Raw genomic sequence first — 19,851 nt, 5'->3', positions numbered from 1 at the left:
CAACACCAATACTGTGTATTTACATAGTAGTTGCTTAGTAAATACATGTGTACCTCCACATCATTACAATGTTGTTATGCATAGACACAATGTACTTAATGTGTAAATCTTTTTGTATGATATAACCCTAACCCTAACCTTAACCCTTTTCTGATACAATTGTGTACTTACATATATTGTACCCATCAAGTACATTGTAGCTATGCCCAATAATGTTATGTGGAAGTGCACATGTATTTATGAAGTAACTACTATGTAAATACACAGTAATTAGAGACACAATGTAAAGTGTTACCTAGCCTTCTACTTGAAACCTGGCTTGAGCATTGGTTCCAACCTCATAACTTTGAGCAGAGATTTGAAGATCTTCTTGTGATTCATCATCTATGGAATCCTTTATCAAAATCATTTTGTGATATACAGTAAGCATTGTCAACACGAATCGGAAACATATTTTATGCATGTTTGTGCAAGGGATTAGTTATAGTGTTGATATATACAAATCATGTAATATATATGACAGAGTATGCTTGTAACATGCTATGGATTTATAAAGTGTATTGTCATGCAGTTTTGGTATGCCTTATTGTAATCTGTAACTGTTACTAGCAGCACTAACGACATGTTTATTTATTATATATAAACACCCAGAACTGGTCTCTAAACAACCTTGCCGTAGATATCAGATGAAAACGTTGTCTTTTGGAATGTTTGGACCTGAACGTTGTCCATCTGGTAGAAAGTGAAAGCCAAGTAACAGTGATTTCCTTCTTCTTGCACTTCAGCAGAGGTGTGTGTCTGCGAGGTGGCGTGAAACAGCTGGCAGCATCCAAGTTAAAAGAGATTTGACCTATTTTAATTGCCCTCATTAAACATAGGAAATCAACACAGTGCAAAAACCTAACAAACAAACAATTTGCAACACATGTTATTGCAAGGTTCCTTTGGCTACGTTTTTGTTCTGCCAGCAATTAAAAACATTTTCAATAGCATCCGCATAAATAGCCTCTTTTTTTTTTTATCACAACAAACCAAAAAACAAAACAAATAATCTGCAAAAAATAATAAACAACTCTTACAACACCTGCCTTTCAGAGTATTTTACAGCACTGGTGAATCACTATGCATTATATCAACTACCTATCTCTGGTTATTTGGGATTACCTCCCCCATAAAAACATAGTAGATGCAATGGTGCTGTAAAATGCCCCAAAAATAACCCAGGTGTGGCTTATCTCAGCAGGCTACACCCACAGATAAATACCACAGCTCTTTCTTCAAAGCAGATGGTTTTAAGGTTTTAATATAACAGGGAGAATATCGTTTCCTTGCAGGTCCGTCTGGAATGGCCAACAGATTTAGCAGCAAACCCTCTGGACAATTCGCTGTACATTCTGGACAACAACATCGTGATCCAGGTTTCGGAGAAAGGCCGCGTCAGGATTGTGGCGGGACGTCCCATACATTGCCAAGTCCCTGGAATGGATCATTATCTGGTGAGCAAAGTGGCTGTGCACTCCACCCTGGAGTCAGCAAGAGCCCTCGCCGTGTCCGAACACGGGGTTCTGTACATAGCGGAGACGGACGAGAGGAAGATCAACCGCATCCAGCAAGTCACAACCAACGGGGAAATCTCCGTCATCGCTGGAGCGCCGACAGAGTGTGACTGCAAGATTGATCCCAACTGCGACTGCTTTTCAGGTAGATGGGTAAAGGATCGTCCCGGAAAATTAACCTTATATTCTCGTTTTGGGTCACCACTGAGATCTCCAAAAGTCGTAGTTTTTGTTAATAGTTATTCCTAATCTGTGTTACCATGGAAACTGAACGCTGCAAAGTTTCAACGTCACAACTGTCCCCCTAACGACAGAATGGTTTAAATATATAAAATAACCTGTAATTCAGAAACTAGCATTGCACAATAATATAGAGTTGTGCAGCAATGAGGTGATATTACCTTCTGGCCCATGTACTAGTCTATTAATAACCCCTCTCTAATGTCAAATCAACATGACCTATTAAACATCTATAAATAGTTAATATAGTATTTCTAAAGGGCACATGTGGCTGTTTTTACAGAAGCTTCCACATTTTCACTGAAGCTACTTCGCCATTGCGGGGCTCAGATTGTAGTTTGACTGCAGTGAACATTATCCTCAGTATAGCTCCTCTGTATAATAATATTCGATTTTTGAATGCAAAACGTGTGTTTTAACAGATGCAATCTCGTCAGGGTGAGGTTGTACATTAGGGAAGGCACAAGCCTAGTCACTTGTGTGCGAAAGCAATGGTGTGAAACGTTCACTCTTGGTTTTGATGTGGTACTGTGCTGTACTTTGCATATTTTCCATCACACCATGCTGTTAGCAGATGATTACCCCTCTTCACGGAGATAGCTCATATCTCCACAGAAAACATACTGTGAGCAGCAGTGCTACAGATGCTAGAAATATCAACTTTGTCCTTTCGTTTGCAGACACCCCCCACCCCCCTTGAGTTAACATTATCTAATAAGGGTATACACTGATCAGAAGATGTCTGTTCCAAACGAGATAAATGAATCGTGAGCTCTTTTTTTTTTTTTTTAACTCCTTTGTCGATTTTTTTAAACCATAAAAGCTAATTATAGACGTAGTGATAATTCCAGGTGTTGCAATGAGCCCTGGGACAAAAAAATGTAATGCTGTAATGCAGTAACGCGCTGTACTCACATGGTGTACCCTGTTCATTGTTCAGGCGATGGTGGATATGCCAGGGATGCCAAGCTGAAAGCCCCCTCCTCCATGGCAGTGTCTCCAGATGGCACGCTGTACATCGCAGACCTGGGCAATGTCCGGATCCGAGCCATACGCCACAACCAGCCTCAGCTGAACCGCATGCACATGTACGAGATCGCCTCCGCGGCAGATCAGGAGCTCTATCTCTTCAGCACTAACGGGACCCACCTCCACACACTCAACCTTATCACCGGGGACTACATTTACAACTTCACCTACAGCGGGGAGCAGGATCTCAGCACCATCATCAGCAGCAATGGAAACTCGGTGCACATCCGGAGGGATGCCAACGGGGTGCCCCTCTGGCTGATGGTGCCTGGAGGGCAGGTCTACTGGCTCACCATTAGCAACAACGGGGCCCTGAAGAGGGTATCCGCCCAGGGCCACGACCTCGCACAGATCACCTACCATGGCAACAGCGGTCTCCTAGCAACCAAGAGCAATGAAAACGGATGGACCACAGTTTACGAGTAAGATTTTGTTCTGCTGTGGTGTGTTCTGGAAATGTTCGGATGGCCCGTGACCTACAGATCCCAGTTGTGAGCATGCCCGTTCCTTCTTGATTTCTTTGGGTTGTTTTAATCTGAGCTGTCAAAGCTGCAGTAGAGAGAAGTGTGTGCCCCTGGCGAGGACTGGTCTGATTCAGATTATTGTTAGATTTTTGTAGTTGAGGGAGTGAGTCACCTGATTTGGGGGTTTTAAATACAGTATTTTGTCCAGCTGTGACATAACAGAATTCGTATGCGGTTATTATCAATTGGTGCTTTTAGAAATCCTTGTTGACGGACAGGAGTCATCACCACCTCTTTTGGCTGACTCTAATGCTAGAATTCATTTATATAGGTTACTGCCTGAGCTCAGAGCAACAGACTGCCACATTTGTATTCAGATATTTATATGTGTGTTTATTTGTTTAATTTGGTGTGGTGTCTCAGAGGATATAGGCAGGCGCAATGACATTCCCCACACAGTAATGTACAGCTCAGAAAATATTACCAACAATTGTCATTTGTCATGCAGTTAAACCTGCTTATAAAACTGCCCAAGGCACTATCGGCAAGTGGCCTCTTAAAATTTGAATTTATGACACTTATTATCGACTATTTAACAGTTTATTCCAGGGTGCAATTTAATTCAGCTTTGGGGCGCAGGGGCCAGTGTTTCTTTGTTACTTGACAAACAATTTGTTGCTGTTTTCTGTGGAGCACATCACCCTCTTGTGGTGCATAGCTGCAATGATATTTCAGAGAGGTACCGGTGTGAACTTGATTTAAATGCGCAAACCAATCCAACAAGCCCCATGATTTACTCAGGCGAGGAACAAATCATACATGGTGTTCCAGCATGGTGACCCAAAACATTCCAGGCTGCTTGCAGAAGCAATGTTCTGTCTGTACAATACAGATGTCTTTGTGTGTTTGTATTCTATTTTCTATTCTCTAACTGTGCTGTATACTGTATATATAAGGCTTACATAACAGTAATGTCCAAGGACTATCTGACAGCTAGACAGCTACGCAGCCTTTGTTGCAACGTTTTGTCTTGCTGAGGCTAAATAATCTAGCCTACTTCTTTGAGAAGAAAGGTGTTGTCCTTTTTCAACAAATGCATCTATTTTTCCAAAGGTTTTATAGAAATGTCTGTTTCTTAGATTATTTTAGCATCCCAGGAGTCTGACGCATTTAATGTCTATTTAATGCAGTTTACTCACATCCTTGCATTCTGTCCCCTTGGTGCAGCATTGCTTCTACTGCACTGGAAATCTCAGAATGATACAACATGTAATTAAGTTACAGTATGTAAGCAAGTGTAAAAAGCATTTTCAAGCCAAGCAGACTCTACTGTCTGAATGTGTGTGCTGTGGGGCTTTCAGATATACCTGCAGTCGCAATCTTCTGCTTCAGCTAAACATGACTTGTACCATCATACTCATTTATAAATTAAAATCAATGCTTACTGGAAATGAAATACATCACAAACAAACAAAAGCCTAATGCTTTTCAGTGTCAGCATTTGGATATTGCACACAGCTTGGAATCAGATCCTTCTTTGCTAAACAACACTGATGGTGTCAATCTCAAAACATATCAAATGTTAATTTAATGCATATCTTTCTTTGATATAATGTTCATACAGAAATAAAGTGTGTGTGTATCTATATATATATATATATATATATATATATATATATATATATATATATATATATATATATATATATATATATCACATACATATATACACACACACAATATAAAGTGATAGTATAAATGCATATTTACACTGACATATTCTTGTTATACCTAAACTTTTATAAATACATAAAGTATTTTAATTAAACTGTGATCAATAGTCAATCCTTTCTACTTTGGATTAAAATATCGGTCTGATAGGACTTACAAGTAGTTGTTGTATCATGTGTGCCCCATTATTTACTCCCATTGGCTAGCACAGACTGTTCGCATATCTCTGAAAGTCTATTGGCAACATTAAGATGCCTGATGAGAGGAAACCCACATTAAACCCGGCCAGGCAAGAAGTGAAGTTAAAACCACTTTGGGTCTAAATTAAGCAACCGCAATTGTTTTGAGTTCAGATAAGCTTGTGACACCCTGCAGTCTTAATTGATGCAGTGAAATTGAGCACGGCTACAGCAGGCATCTATCCAGACTATCCAGGCATTAACCCTCTATTAGACCACTGTATGTTGAACAGTGCAGTTTAACCTATTGGTTTACCTATAAATGACTTACCAAAACATATTCTTCAATGCCATTTATTTGGTTAACAATATACCCTATAACTTGTACCATTACTGTAGAGGCTTCAGAGTGAGAAATGAACTCCAAAAATATAACTGGTACGTGATTCACACCTGACCAGCATGCTGTCAAAAGGCAAAGCTGTAAAGGTTTTTTTTTTTTTCCTAACTCTTCTAGTTTCTAGTTTTCCCAACTAGGAGATGCAGTCGTGACACGGCTGCCTGCATTGAATAACAATCGTGCCTGTGTGTAGGTACAATGCTGAAGGTCACCTGATCAACGTGACCTTTCCTACCGGAGAGGTCAGCAGTCTCCAGAGCAACACGGAGAAGTCTGTGCTAGTGGAAGTGGACACTTCAAACAAGGAGAGCTTTGTCACCGTCACCAACTTCTCAGCAACCAACACCATCTATACACTGCGGCAAGGTGAGTAGCACTCCACTGACAGACGTTAACGTGTGTGCCAAAGGCGTCAATGTGACATGCCCAAGTCTCTAGATGGCACTCGGTGATACACTTCCCCCTCTGCAGTACTGGGAACGTAGCGCATTGATGCCCACAACAGACACAACATCTGCTGCTATTCTAAAATTAGAAATGAGAGTGGTTACTAAGTGCTAGGCAGATCATCTGCACAAACAGTTCAATACCCAATGCTGATACCATGTTCATTTTTATAACACTTTAGTAGGAATTAAAGAACAGAAAGGGTCGGTGCTTCATTGACCCAGCTATTGTAATTTTATGGCCAGTAGCATTTGTCTTCGTAGTCCTGTTGTTTTTAAGAAGCATTCTCACTGTAAATGGCACACCCAAGCAGACACCCTGGATCAAACTGATACAAATCCCTTGTCTCTAGTGGCAATAATGAAGGGTTGTATTCATACATCACACACTTGCTGATCAATTCACTACAGTCTCGACCGTTGTGTTAAAGCTTTATGAACATATCACACAGTGAATGCACACCTGTGTATTACTGTGTCCCCAGTTAAGAGACTTACCCAGCGGTTCAATTCAACTGGGACCACACTGAGGTAATGTTGTCCCATTTAATGATTCGTACTGTATTTTACTGAATCATATTACTCCTGGAAGATCTTTAGAGATTTCAATTACATAACATGAGCCTAAACAGGCCCCTAGTGCAGGCAGGGTACCTTCAGCATTAGGATACACCCCTCACTGAAGTGGCAGCTCAGTCATAGATGGCAGTGGTAGGGCTTCTTTTTTCTCCTCTATGCTAGAGGTTTTTATTCATATAAGGCAGGCTCCCTAAGGACCACATTCATAAAGCCTTGCTGTTCTGCACAGTTACAGAACCCCATCAGATCACCACAAAAGCCATTTAGAGTTTAGTTTAACCTCCCTTTAGAATACCAGGGGGTGAGGGGTGGGACTGCAAGGGATATTTCTACCTTAGCAAGATAAATTGCTCCTAGATGTTATAACAGAAGATGGGCTCCAGGGATAAATAGAGCAGTTTTAATGCTCCCACTTACAAGCATGCAGGCGATTTACAGAAATCCACAAACGTGGAGTCAACTGATTGCTTTCCTGGTTTAGGATTCCTCGGCTCTAAGCCACCGTGGATGTGCTGGAATGATTGATGTCCTCCAGTTGTAATATATTGAAATAGGGCTGTTTGCATGCCGAAGCGGGAAAGGGATATCAAGCTGCTTTCATTTTGCATGCTTTCATCATTACAGACGTAATTGTTGCAGCTCTTTCTGTTCAGGTTTGCCATGTATGTACTTATTTAGTTCCTTATTTATGCATTTATTTATTTCAGTTAAAAAAATTGCAGCACCTGGATTGTTACCGTTTCTCTGTGAAGTTAACAAACATTAAACGTGTTATTAAGAGCTCTGAAATAAGTGTCATTTCCATAATGATCCAATGTATTCACATGTCTGCTACGCGAGTGTAAATGAGATGACAGGTACACGTTATCAAATGCATGTATGGAAAGACATCTGTTGTACTAAAGCCTCATTGGTGAGAAGTTTCTGCAAAGGTGTCAAGAGATGGTGGTCTGTGAAGTCCCGATGAGGGTAAACAGGATGCTTACGTGAGCCAAATGACAGTTACGTGCTGTGTGCAAGTATCAATTCCACCAAGCGTGAACATCGCTGGACACACAAATATCATTTTTATCATCTACTGGTGCATTGAAAAGGAGATTTGTTTTGCAAGCTAGGGCAACAATTAATAAAAGAAAACAGGCTGCAGTTCAGACTTTGAAACATTTGTATCTAAAGTATAAAATAAACTCTTGTACATATTTAGTTGCATCAGAGACTATAGGGTTTTTTTTTTCTAACTTGCCTTTTTATAGGTTTTGAGAGGGAGAAGGAATATACACTATCCTGCTAAAAATATTAGGGCACAAGGTGTTACAAGCAAAGTCAGAAATGTAGGCAATCTCTACATACAGCCTATCTAATAATGCATGTATTTCTAGCTTTGCTTGTAGAACATACACTTCAGCAAGTAACTGCCCCAGGACTGGCTGGAAGGTCCTGTATATGTATGATACAATTAGTTTAAAAGTTTAGAGGCATGTACATGTTTTTTTTTTTCTCCTTCTTAAAAAAATCAATTATACACTACATTGAAAGTGCTCTAGAAATGGCCACATGTTTATCTAGTTGAATGTTTTTTTTTCCAGACCATGCACAGAACACCTACCGTGTGAGTGCAGACGGCTCTCTGCGCGTGACCTTCGCCAGCGGCATGGAGCTGACCCTGAACACGGAGCCGCACATCTCTGCGGGGGTGGTGAACCCCACCGTGGGCAAGTGCAACATCACCTTGCCCGGCGAGCACAGCCCCAGCCTGATCGAGTGGAGGCAGCGGCGAGAGCAGGCCAAGAGGAACTACACGGCCTTCGAGAGGCGCCTCAGGGTAATCATCTCTGATCAGCAACTCTGTGAAACGCACACAACAAGTTATATCGACAGAATGTTGCACTCATTAGCACCATATATTTTCACTGCTGGGATGCCTGACTGCTGGTGTGTTTGTTTGAGCTTAATCACATGTCACTGATATTCTGTTATTGTATCTGTACTAGGCTCATAACAGAAACCTGCTGTCCATCGACTTCGATCAGGCAACAAGAGTGGGCAAGATCTACGACGATCACCGCAAGTTTACCCTTCGGATTCTTTATGATAAAATGGGCCGCCCCGTGCTCTGGTCCCCGAGCAGCAAGTACAACGAGGTGAATGTCACTTACTCTCCTGCTGGGCTGCTGACCAGCATTCAAAGGGGGAACTGGTCAGAGCGACTGGAGTATGAGAACGGGAGGATAGTTTCTAGGATGTGGGCTAATGGCAAAATATGGAGCTACACTTTCCTGGAGAAGGTAGAGTACTGTTGTTTTTTTTTTTGTTAATTCTGATTTTATTTTTTTATTTAATAATTCGTTTGTTTGTTTTGCAATGCATTTGAGTGCCATTTCTCAATATTATGTACCATTCCTTTTTATTAATAATTACAGTATGCTTATCGAAACAGAAAATAGAATCTTTCATTCTATGTGTGTTTTGGAGAATTGTTATTTTTGTTCTCTTTTACATTTTTATTGTAGTCTGTAATGCTGCTTCTGCACAGCCAGCGAAGGTACATCTTCGAGTACGATCAGACTGACCGCCTCGTTTCCATCACTATGCCCAGCATGGTGCGGCACAGCCTCCAGACCATGTTGTCCGTGGGATACTACAGGAACATCTACACCCCCCCTGATAGCAGTGACGCGGTGATGCAGGACTACAGCCGTGATGGGAGGTTGCTACAGACACTGTACCTGGGGACGGGCCGCCGAGCCCTCTACAGATACACTAAGCAGTCCAGGTTGTCCGAGATCCTGTACGATACCACCCTGGTGACCTTCACCTACGACGACTCCTCTAGTGTGGTTAAAACAATCCACCTGATGCAAGAGGGCTTCATCTGCACCATCAGATACAGGCAAACAGGTATCACAGCACAGCAAAGCAGACACTTCAATAGAGCCCTGCTCCACAAGCATCAGATACAGGCAAACAGGTAGCACAGCAAAGCAGACACTTCAATAGAGCCCTGCTCCACAGCATCAGATACAGGCAAACAAGTAACACAGCAAAGCACACACTTCAATAGAGCCCTGCTCCACAAGCATCAGATACAGGCAAACAGAGTAGCATCACAGCAAGTAAAAGCAGCACACTTCAATAGAGCCCTGCTCCACAGCATCAGATACAGGCAAACAAGTAACACAGCAAAGCACACACTTCAATAGAGCCCTGCTCAACAGGCATCAGATACAGGCAAACAAGTAACACAGCACAGCACACACTTCAATAGAGCCCTGCTCAACAGGCATCAGATACAGGCAAACAAGTAACACAGCAAAGCACACACTTCAATAGAGCCCTGCTCCACAGCATCAGATACAGGCAAACAAGTAACACAGCAAACACTTCAATAGAGCCCTGCTCCACAGGCATCAGAAGGCGCTTTACATCAGCGGGTCGCTACTAGGGAGCCCTGGCACTGTGATGGGTCTCCTCCTAGGGCAGATGAGTTAATAACACTGACATCAGCGTAAGACCCACACTTATCTCTTGACTACAGAGCTTGCTCTTTTTAGTTGCATGGTAAGACGTTAGTCTTCGAAGCATGAGGTTAGTGGTTTGCATGCAGCTGCGTTTCCATTTAATTCAATGGGCTAAGCCATTACAGCACACAAAAAGAAAATTGAATTCCAGTTTGGGAATGCAGTGAATCTTTGCAATATAATACAATACAATATTAGATTTGTAGCATGCCTTTATCTGAGAAAACCTGAAGGTGCTGTGCATTTTTAATACACAGATTTAGTTACAAATTTTAAATGCATAAAATTCTTGGCTAAAAAGATGTTTTAAACAGATGTAGCTTTGGTCTAGATGAGTTATAGAATCCAGCCTTACACAACAAGAACCAATCCAGAGGCCATCATCAGAGGAGTTTGGGGGTGTACCCAGGCGCTTAACTGGTGACCACACTGCCATGCAGTACGCTGGGGCCCAGCCTTGTACAATCATGGACATTTTGAAATTAATCTGCTATAGCACACGTTGTGTTATGCATTGCAGTGGGAGAGATGACACTTGCAAAGCTATATTCAAGAGGGCAGTCCTTCAGGAAGCCCCTTCACCCTGCTCTCCTCCTCCGCACTGTAGTTTCAGATTATCTGTGTGCTGCTTCACACGGCTGCTCATACAGGGTTATCACTTTGACCTAGGAAGGCATTGACTTTAACCTTCCTTTATCTGATCTCATTTCAGTTTAACAAATGTTTTTTTTTTTTTTTTTAACTTTTGATATGCCTTGATAATGTGGTCTGAAATAAGCAATCAGGGAGAGATGAGGGGAAGCGATAGGCCTCTGTTAAAACTGAACTGATGTGGCAAGCATCTAAACAAGGCTCTGAATATGAAACCAGATTGAGAGACGTTTATGGTAATTGCCACGGTTTTGCAGGGATATTGTGATTAGCTGATGCTTTGTTACTAATATGTCACACTGATATTATTTATGAGATATAATATGTATGCTTGTTCCCCTTGTTTAACCTTGTATCATACTTAACCCTGTGTTGCATGTTTCACAAGTAGAACAGTGAGCATGATCTATATGACTATATATATATATATATATATATATATATACACACACACACACACACACAGCATCTTGGTTAAATTCCATAGATGTGACTCGAATGAGCAATATGTGACTTGCATGATGTATGGTAGCTGTGGTCTTGCTTTGAACTCTTGCCACTCTATTGCTTTACTTTTAATAATCAATAATTAATCACAAGCCATGGACCTTTATGACAAACATTAAGTATGGGGTACAGACACATATTTCTTAAATTAATCTATTATATTAATCGATTATATTATAATTGGGTCCCCTCAAAAATAATTATGCCCAGCCATTTGTTTTTTTAACCACCAGTGTGCAATATTCATTATGCTGTTGCCATGAAGATGTTATTTTTTACATCACGTCCTTCTTGACAATACTTTTGAAACCAAAAACCTGAAACTAGTGTTTATCCTATAAACACCAAAGGAACACTGGAGATTACTATTTATTGTCCAGTTTACAGTTTTTTTTGTAATAGAGGTACAGTGCACTGTGATTCCTATGCATGCTGTTATTTGATTTGAGCAGTTCTTAGGATGCCTCAACACGTCAAAACTCTGGAATTGCTTTTGGGCAGAACCAGAAAGAGTCAGTCAATTACATTTCCAGACAGTTTTAAAAATAACATCCCCAGTAAACACCAGTAGGGGAATAAACAAGCACAGAAATTCATAGCATCATTTTTTTTGTTTGGTTTTGTACTGATGCGCTGTTTCCTCAGCAGTAAATGACGTGACTGCCGTCCTGCTCCTCATTTGTCCAGGTCCTCTGATTGGTCGGCAGATCTTCAGGTTCAGCGAGGAAGGTCTCGTGAACGCACGCTTTGACTACAGCTACAACAACTTCCGGGTCACCAGCATGCAGGCAATGATCAACGAGACTCCTCTCCCGATTGACCTCTACCGCTACGTTGATGTCTCGGGACGGACGGAGCAGTTCGGGAAATTCAGCGTTATCAACTATGATCTGAACCAGGTCATTACCACGCATGTGATGAAGCACACCAAGATATTCAATGCCAATGGCCAAGTGATAGAGGTCCAGTACGAAATCCTCAAATCCATAGCTTATTGGATGATCATCCAGTACGACAACATGGGCCGTACCGTTATCTGTGACATCAGGGTCGGCGTGGACACCAACATCACCAGGTACTCCTATGAATACGATGCGGACAGCCAGCTTCAGACCGTGTCGGTCAACGACAGGCCGCAGTGGCGCTACAGTTATGACCTAAACGGAAACATCAACCTGCTCAGTCACGGCAACAGCGCCCGCCTCACTCCACTGAGGTATGACCTTAGAGACCGCATCACCAGGTTAGGGGAGATCCAGTACAGAATGGATGAAGACGGCTTCCTCAGAATGAGAGGCAGCGACGTCTTTGAATACAATTCCAACGGGCTCCTGAGAAAAGCTTACAACAAAGGGTCTGGCTGGAGTGTGCAATACCGCTACGACGGCCTTGGACGAAGAGTGGCGAGCAAGTCGACCCTGGGGCCTCCCCTCCAATTCTTCTACGCCGATCTCACACAGCCCACCAGGGTGACCCACATGTACAACCACTCCAGCTCTGAGATAACATCCCTGTACTACGACCTTCAAGGGCACCTCATAGCCATGGAGCTGAGCAGCGGGGAAGAATACTATGTCGCTTGTGATAACTCCGGAACGCCCCTGGCTGTGTTCAGCAGCAAAGGCCAGATCATCAAGGAACTCTTGTACACACCCTATGGAGACATATATCAGGACTCCAATCCCGATTTCCAGATTGTGATTGGTTTCCACGGCGGCCTCTACGATCCTTTAACCAAACTGGTGCATCTTGGGAGAAGGGATTATGATGTCATAGCAGGAAGATGGACCACTCCAAACTACGATTTGTGGGCGGAGCTGAACCGCATCCCCAAACCTTTCAATTTTTACTCTTTCAAAAACAATTACCCAGTCGGGTACTTCCAGGATGTTACCCAGTACACAACAGGTAAGGAACACCGGGTGTTAACTGGTTTCAAATACAGCTTGGTTAAAGTGGTCAGTGGAATGTCTATTGGGGCATTGTATCTCCAACTTAATTCATGTTGTGAAATGATCACAGGAAAATGGTTATAAAAAGCTTGCATGCAATTATGTGATCTGCGTTTTCATTTTGGTTTAATGACAGAAAAAAATGTAGTTTTGTCACACTATAGCATTAATGCCAGTATATTCATAAGGTATTATAATGGTACTCATACGCCAGTGACAACTCTCCCACTACCCTAACCACAGTAAAAGGGGTGTTTTTAAATTCTGCCAGTAAAAGACCTTGGGATTAAGCAAAAACATATTTATATTTTATATAGTGTTTAGGGTCAAATACAGCCTGCATAAGCAGTGAAACTGTGGTATTATAGGGTACAAGTAAATTGGATATAGAAAGAGTACAGAGTTGTGTATATATATATATATATATATATATATACATATTATATATATATATATATATATATATATATATATATATATATATATATATATATATACACACACACACACACTTCTTACATGTGTTCAATGGCTTCACTTTGCTGTATCTTTTTATTAAAATGTTATACTGTTCTCTGTTTGAAGACATTGGCAGCTGGCTCCACTTATTTGGATTTCAGCTTCACAACGTGGTGCCGGGGTTCCCCAAACCTGATGTCCAAAGCATGGAGCAGACCTACGAGCTGATGCAAATGCAGACCAAGACACAGGACTGGGACCCCAGCAAGGTGAGCCAGCACAACTGCGGCACAAACGCGTTGTGTGTTTGGGCTTGCTCGCTGGTTATTGCCGCAAGCCTTAATTATGAAACTGTTTTTTCAACAACATGCACTCTCTCAGGCCTGTGCTAAAGTAGAACTTTAACTTAGAGAAACGGGATGATATACTTCAATGGCTGTAATCTCACCAACAAAGAGGTTTAAATAGAGTTTCATTTTTTATCTTACTGTTTAATAAGAACATTGGAAAGCACGCATAGAGGAGCAATCCACAATAATTAACACAACCAGCTTTTTATTTCCTTATGCTTGTGTTTTTGCAGGCAATAAAAACTTTACAATTTAAACTATATTTTACAGTTTCATATTTTCAGGTTAATTTGAACCTTGACCCTTGCTTTCCCTGTTCTCTGCCCGAGTTGCAAGAAACCAGCTTAGAATGAAATGTTGTCAAGCTTTGGGAAACAAACTAGTAACCCCTTGCTTGTGTGGCTGGTTTGAGCAATTTGTTACCCACAGCATGTGCATTGCTAAGACATAATATACAGGCCAATGGTCAATTGAAAGCATTCAATAACTGCTGTTCTCAACCCTTGACTTCATTATCCCTTTTCTGTTTTCCTAGGTGGTTCTCGGCATTCAGTGTGAGCTCCAGAAACAGCTGAGAAGCTTCATCTCATTGGATCGCCTCCCCATGACCCACTTCGGAGAAGGTCAAGATTGCCAGGACAGGAGCCCTAGGTTTTCCGCCATGCCTTCTGTTTTTGGGAAAGGAGTGAAGTTCGCTATAATGGATGAGATTGTGACGGCCAATATCATTGGGGTGGCCAATGAAGACAGCAGACGCATCGCAGCCATCCTCAACAACAGCATTTACCTGAAGGGCCTCCACTTCACCATCGACGGGAGCGACACCCATTACTTCATCAAGTCTGGTCCCTTGGAAGAGGACCTGGCTGTGATTGGCAACACTGGGGGAGGCCGCATTTTAGAGAACGGCATCAACGTCACTGTGTCCCAGATGACCTCCGTTGTGAACGGAAGGACTAGACGGTTTGCGGACATCCAGCTCCAGCACGCCACCTTGTGCTTCAACGTCCGCTATGGGGCCACTGTAGAAGAAGAGAAGGGTCACGTCTTAGAAATGGCCAGGCAAAGGGCGGTCACGCAGGCCTGGACTAAAGAGCAGAGGAGGCTGCAGGAGGGGGAGGAAGGCGTTAGGGCGTGGACAGAGAGCGAGAAACACCAGCTGCTGAGCACCGGTAGGGTGCAGGGCTATGATGGCTACTTTGTGTTGTCTGTGGAGCAGTATCTAGAGCTTGCTGACAGTGCCAACAACATTCACTTCATGAGACAGAGTGAAATAGGAAGGAGGTAACAGCGACGACAGACTGCCTGACGTTCCTTCACCAAAGACTGCCTGTTTGTAGACATTCAATGATTTATTTTTTCTAGAATAATAACTATAGTATGAACAACACCGACAACAAAAACTGGAAAAACCATTTCCAACCGCCTTTAAATGTGACAAATGATGGTATTTTACTATTGTTTCATTGGGAGTGTCTTTATCATGGTGGCACATGCTTTCAAGGCTTGTGGGTTGAGGTGGTAATTCAAATATGGCCTCAATTTGACCAGAATTTGATTTCAGGGTGATACACATACTGGAAGTGCCCTGATTTTCATTGTTTTCCACAGTGAAATTTTCCCAATTCTGATGTCATAATGTAAATTAATAGTATTTCTTCTTCAAATAAACAAGTTTCTGAAAACCAAACTAGCACATTAAATGTGTTATATTCAGGTAAAAAGGAACAGTGGCTTTGTCGTTGACTAAACTTTCAAAAATATATTTTCGGCAGTAAAAGTCTGCATGAGATTATACAAGATTTAAGAAAAAAAAAAAAAAACGTAACTCCAAACTTCATCACTCAAGCCTTTAAAAACAGTTTCGGTGTTTCACGTTACAGTCAATGTCGGTTGATTTCAGTTTCAGACCAAAAATATTTTTGCTGTAAATAAATAAATAAAAAAACTCAAGTAAGGCCATACAGTATGGTGATTGCTACCCTGCCTTGTTTTATGGCAAATGTAATTTGTGTGTGCACCCAAAACCCCGCAAGTTTTGCTCACCATAGTGATGAGAGTGTGTTCTCCCTCCAGCAAGTCAAGCCTCTTCATGTATTTTTAAATTGTAACAGTGATCTACAGTATTTACACGAGTCAAAAAGAAAGTGAAAATAGCAAGTGCTTTAAAGAGAAACAAACAGAGCTGACATGGACCACACGTCGTCACCCATCATTAAGTGTCAACGTCGCTGCTTATAACCCACAGAAGCAGTCACGTTTTTGCAAACTGTACCTGTTACAGATGCAGAGATCCACGCTCAAAACTTTATAGAGGTTACTTTTCAACAAAATTATGAATGCATTATAGTACAGATACAGTTCAGATCTGTGTATTATTGGAATATAGTGCATTGTTGGGGTGGAGCTTGTGCCTTTTTGTTAAAAATCAATAACACACGGAAGCACTATTAGTCATGGCCAGAGAATGTGCCGTACCGAATGCTTCGCATAGATATTCCGCACGACTTCTGCCCGTGAACTGGAAAGGGCAGTTCAGTGAAGCTTTTCATGTGCTGCGACCTGCAGCAAAGTAGCATCAAGTCCAGAAGACTGAATCAGAGCACCTGGGCCAGGCCAGGCTGGTTACTAGCAGGAAACTGTACCTTTCTGTCTACTGGATCCCATGTGTCTACAATATGAAAGGCCCTTTATGCATTGCATTTTATAAAAAAGATATTGAAGTAAAAAATGTATGATCAGATTCTTTTACTGTATTTTTTTTATTGTTATTTCATTATTTAGCAGATGCTTTTATCAAAAGCGACACAAATTAAACAAAATATAAAAGTATACAAGTTACAGGCAATAAAAATACAAAACAAACACACAACATATATATATATATATAATATAATATATAAGATATATGTTGGGTATATATTACATGTGTGTGTATACACACATATACATATATGTGTATGTATGTGTGTATAATATATATATATACATATATATATATATATATATATATATATATATATATATATATATATATATATATATATATATATATATATAGGAAAATACAAAAGATATATAAATAGGAATTTACAAATAAAGGTTGAATAAGTGGGTTTTGAGAAGTCCTTTTAGTGACTTCGTGAAATCCTGTAAAGCAAACGGCCGAAGGCAAGTAAAGAAAAAACAAAAAAAAAAAAAAAAAACCTGGAATACTGGATCTTGTGTCTACTGCATATGGAAAAGCTGTATTCTTGTGGAATGAAAGCAGTGCAGTGCATCATCAGTCAGTTCAGAGTATGCAAGGGTCAATGCATTTCTTAGAAATGCCAAGGCTATGGCAGAAAAGAGAGTTTCTTTAACCTTGATAAAGCAAGGGCAAAAAAATAATATAGTCTTGATTGTTTTTTTCATAAAGACATGCTGGTTGAATCTTAAATATGTAGTGACACATACTGCTGAAACAATAGCTTTTAGGTGTTTGAGAAGGGTGCTGCGTTCTACTTTTTTTTTTAAAGTAACAGCTCTGCCGATGTTTCCTGTACATTTTGTATCAGTATAACAAAAACAAAGATGATCCTTTTTTTCAACATAGATTTATAATTGTGTTTGAGATTTTTTTGTTTCGTGTTTTTTTTTTTTTTTTTCCTTGAGCTACAGCAGAGCTGGCAGATGACATTAATAACCTCCTGCTGCTGCAAGTATAGCAGGATCCATTGCAGATTTTAAAGAGAAAGTTTATTGTGGAACACAGCCGCTTTAATCATGCAGCACAAGAAAAAAAAAAAAATTTGTACAAGTGAATGTATTGATTTAGGAAGGAAGAGATGTGTCGCGCTAGAAAGCTGGCAGCATTTACTCCAGTTGTGTAAAGGTAATTTCAAGTGCAGTACTGTAGATGTAACGCACTGGCCGAAACACTTGTCTGCTTGGCTTATTCGCTTATAGTTTTACCTTAGAATTTTTATCAGCTGTTTTGAGGTTGTGTGTGCCTTTTTTTCATAGCTCTCATTGGATTCTTTTGTCTATTTTTGAAGGCTGCAGTGCAAAAGCTGTTGAAATAAAACAAACTCTTTGTTTTTTTGTTTTTTCTGTTTCTGATGGTTCCCACGGGAATATAATTAAACTAGGAGTAAACAGGGCTGTCTGGCTTGTGTTCATTTATCATTAAGATATTCTATTTTATCTACATGGGGTTTTCAAATTGACTGGAAGTTCAACAAAAGCTTAATACAAATAAATACACTAAATGAAAACTGTGGATCTCTCTCTCTAATTCCTTCAATTCAAAGATTTCGGAAAATAAGTGATTCTGCAGTCTAATATCAATGTCAGATTTTGGAAAAAAAAACAGACATAGCCACACATATACAAATCCCAAACTACAGTATGCACGTGTCCAATGGTCTGTGTTGTTGCAAGTCTGAAACCTGCTTCTGCCTTTGTCCTCAGATACATAAATGTAAAATGCACTAGAAGCCAACCAGAACACTGGTCTGTGTCGTGGAAAGCTTGTTACTAGGAAACCGTGTGCTCCAGTGATGTATACTCGCTCTCTTCCTGTGGGTAGTGTGCAGGGTGGTGTGATTTGGCTGTGATGAAAACCCTCTAATGCATTTCTCTCTGGGGTTCACACCCGAGGCATGTGTTTTGTACAAGTGCTCCACAGCAACGCTTTATAAATAGAGAGAGAAGTTAATATATTGAGTGTGAATTTAAAAAAAAAAAAAAAAAAAAAAAACTTTGAACTTTTCATTTTTTAAAAATAAATGTGCAAATCAGCCTCTGGTGTGTGTTCTTTTTCCTAATAAATGTCTCTGTGGCATTTAAAGCAATTGCAGAATTAATTACAGTATGTACATTATATTATACATATATATCATTATACACTACTGTAAACTAACTAGAGTGTACTAGTACACTATGCAACACAACGCCCATTCACCTATAATAGAAGAACACTCTCCACATCAGGAATTAGCATTTAAATTGACTGTTTACATGCCAAACTCAATCAGATGAATCAATGCTTCTGAACAGATGGAATTGAATCGGATTTAAAAAATAAATAAAACACAACAACCCCAACTGCAGCTCAGACCTGGTTTACATGCACAGCATAGAGGATCTGGATTGCCTGCATTACTGTTTCTATCTGCTTTCCACCTATTCTGCAGATAACCCACTTCAGTATGTACAGCTCACTTAGAAGATATGCAGAATAAATGATTAAAAAAAAAAAAAAAACATAAAAGACATGACATTAAGGCAGACATACAAGCTTTACATTTCTAGCGAGTGTATTCGTGTTTCTGGCAACATCAGAAGAACTCGACAAACCGCTGATCTGAGTAAGCCGTGAAAACAAAAGGCAACAGCGAAGAAGGGAAGTGAGCTAACTATCATGGCATGAATGTCAGATGCACGTTGTGGTAAAGTGTAACTGTACAGCTGTCCAGTTTGCTTTTTAAACTCTGTTCTTTATTTTTCCTGATTTCAGAAAAACAGAATATAACAAAAATCAGGAATGCATCTATATGTACATTTACCAAACCATCAATGCTGTCTTTATTTTTAATCAGGTTGCATGAGCCGAGGAGCAGTGTATGACAGACACGAACTCTGATGCAGCACACAAAAGTCATCTCATTTCTCAAAAAAATGAAAAAAAAAAAGTTCCCTAAGCATTTTTGCTTTATTCAAAATAGGTCAGAAGTGCACATTTCTGGGTTCATTGTGCAGTGCTATCATATGTTATAAAACAGACTCCCTATTGAACTGCCGCCCTGT

The 19,851-nt window shown here is 40.6% G+C and overlaps 1 protein-coding gene across 3 annotated transcripts in view; it reads left to right on the top strand.

The window, feature by feature from the left end:
- The window catches only part of LOC121318909 (teneurin-1-like), a 158,788-nt gene extending 141,921 nt beyond the window's left edge, over positions 1-16,867 (top strand). For all 3 annotated transcript variants that reach the window (XM_041256105.1, XM_041256106.1, XM_041256104.1), the window contains exons 24-32: positions 1,335-1,701; positions 2,737-3,247; positions 5,793-5,965; positions 8,211-8,446; positions 8,616-8,909; positions 9,135-9,522; positions 11,988-13,208; positions 13,838-13,980; positions 14,597-16,867. In XM_041256105.1, coding sequence (XP_041112039.1) covers positions 1,335-1,701; positions 2,737-3,247; positions 5,793-5,965; positions 8,211-8,446; positions 8,616-8,909; positions 9,135-9,522; positions 11,988-13,208; positions 13,838-13,980; positions 14,597-15,349 — 4,086 coding nt within the window. In that variant the 3' untranslated portion in view covers positions 15,350-16,867. The remainder of the gene's footprint in view (positions 1-1,334; positions 1,702-2,736; positions 3,248-5,792; positions 5,966-8,210; positions 8,447-8,615; positions 8,910-9,134; positions 9,523-11,987; positions 13,209-13,837; positions 13,981-14,596) is intronic.
- Positions 16,868-19,851: the final 2,984 nt, after the last annotated feature.

Source organism: Polyodon spathula, chromosome 7 (assembly GCF_017654505.1).
Source record: "Polyodon spathula isolate WHYD16114869_AA chromosome 7, ASM1765450v1, whole genome shotgun sequence".
NCBI classification, from domain to species: Eukaryota; Metazoa; Chordata; class Actinopteri; order Acipenseriformes; family Polyodontidae; genus Polyodon; species Polyodon spathula.
Note: the sequence above shows the minus strand (reverse complement) of the source record. Positions and strands in the feature narration are given on the sequence as shown.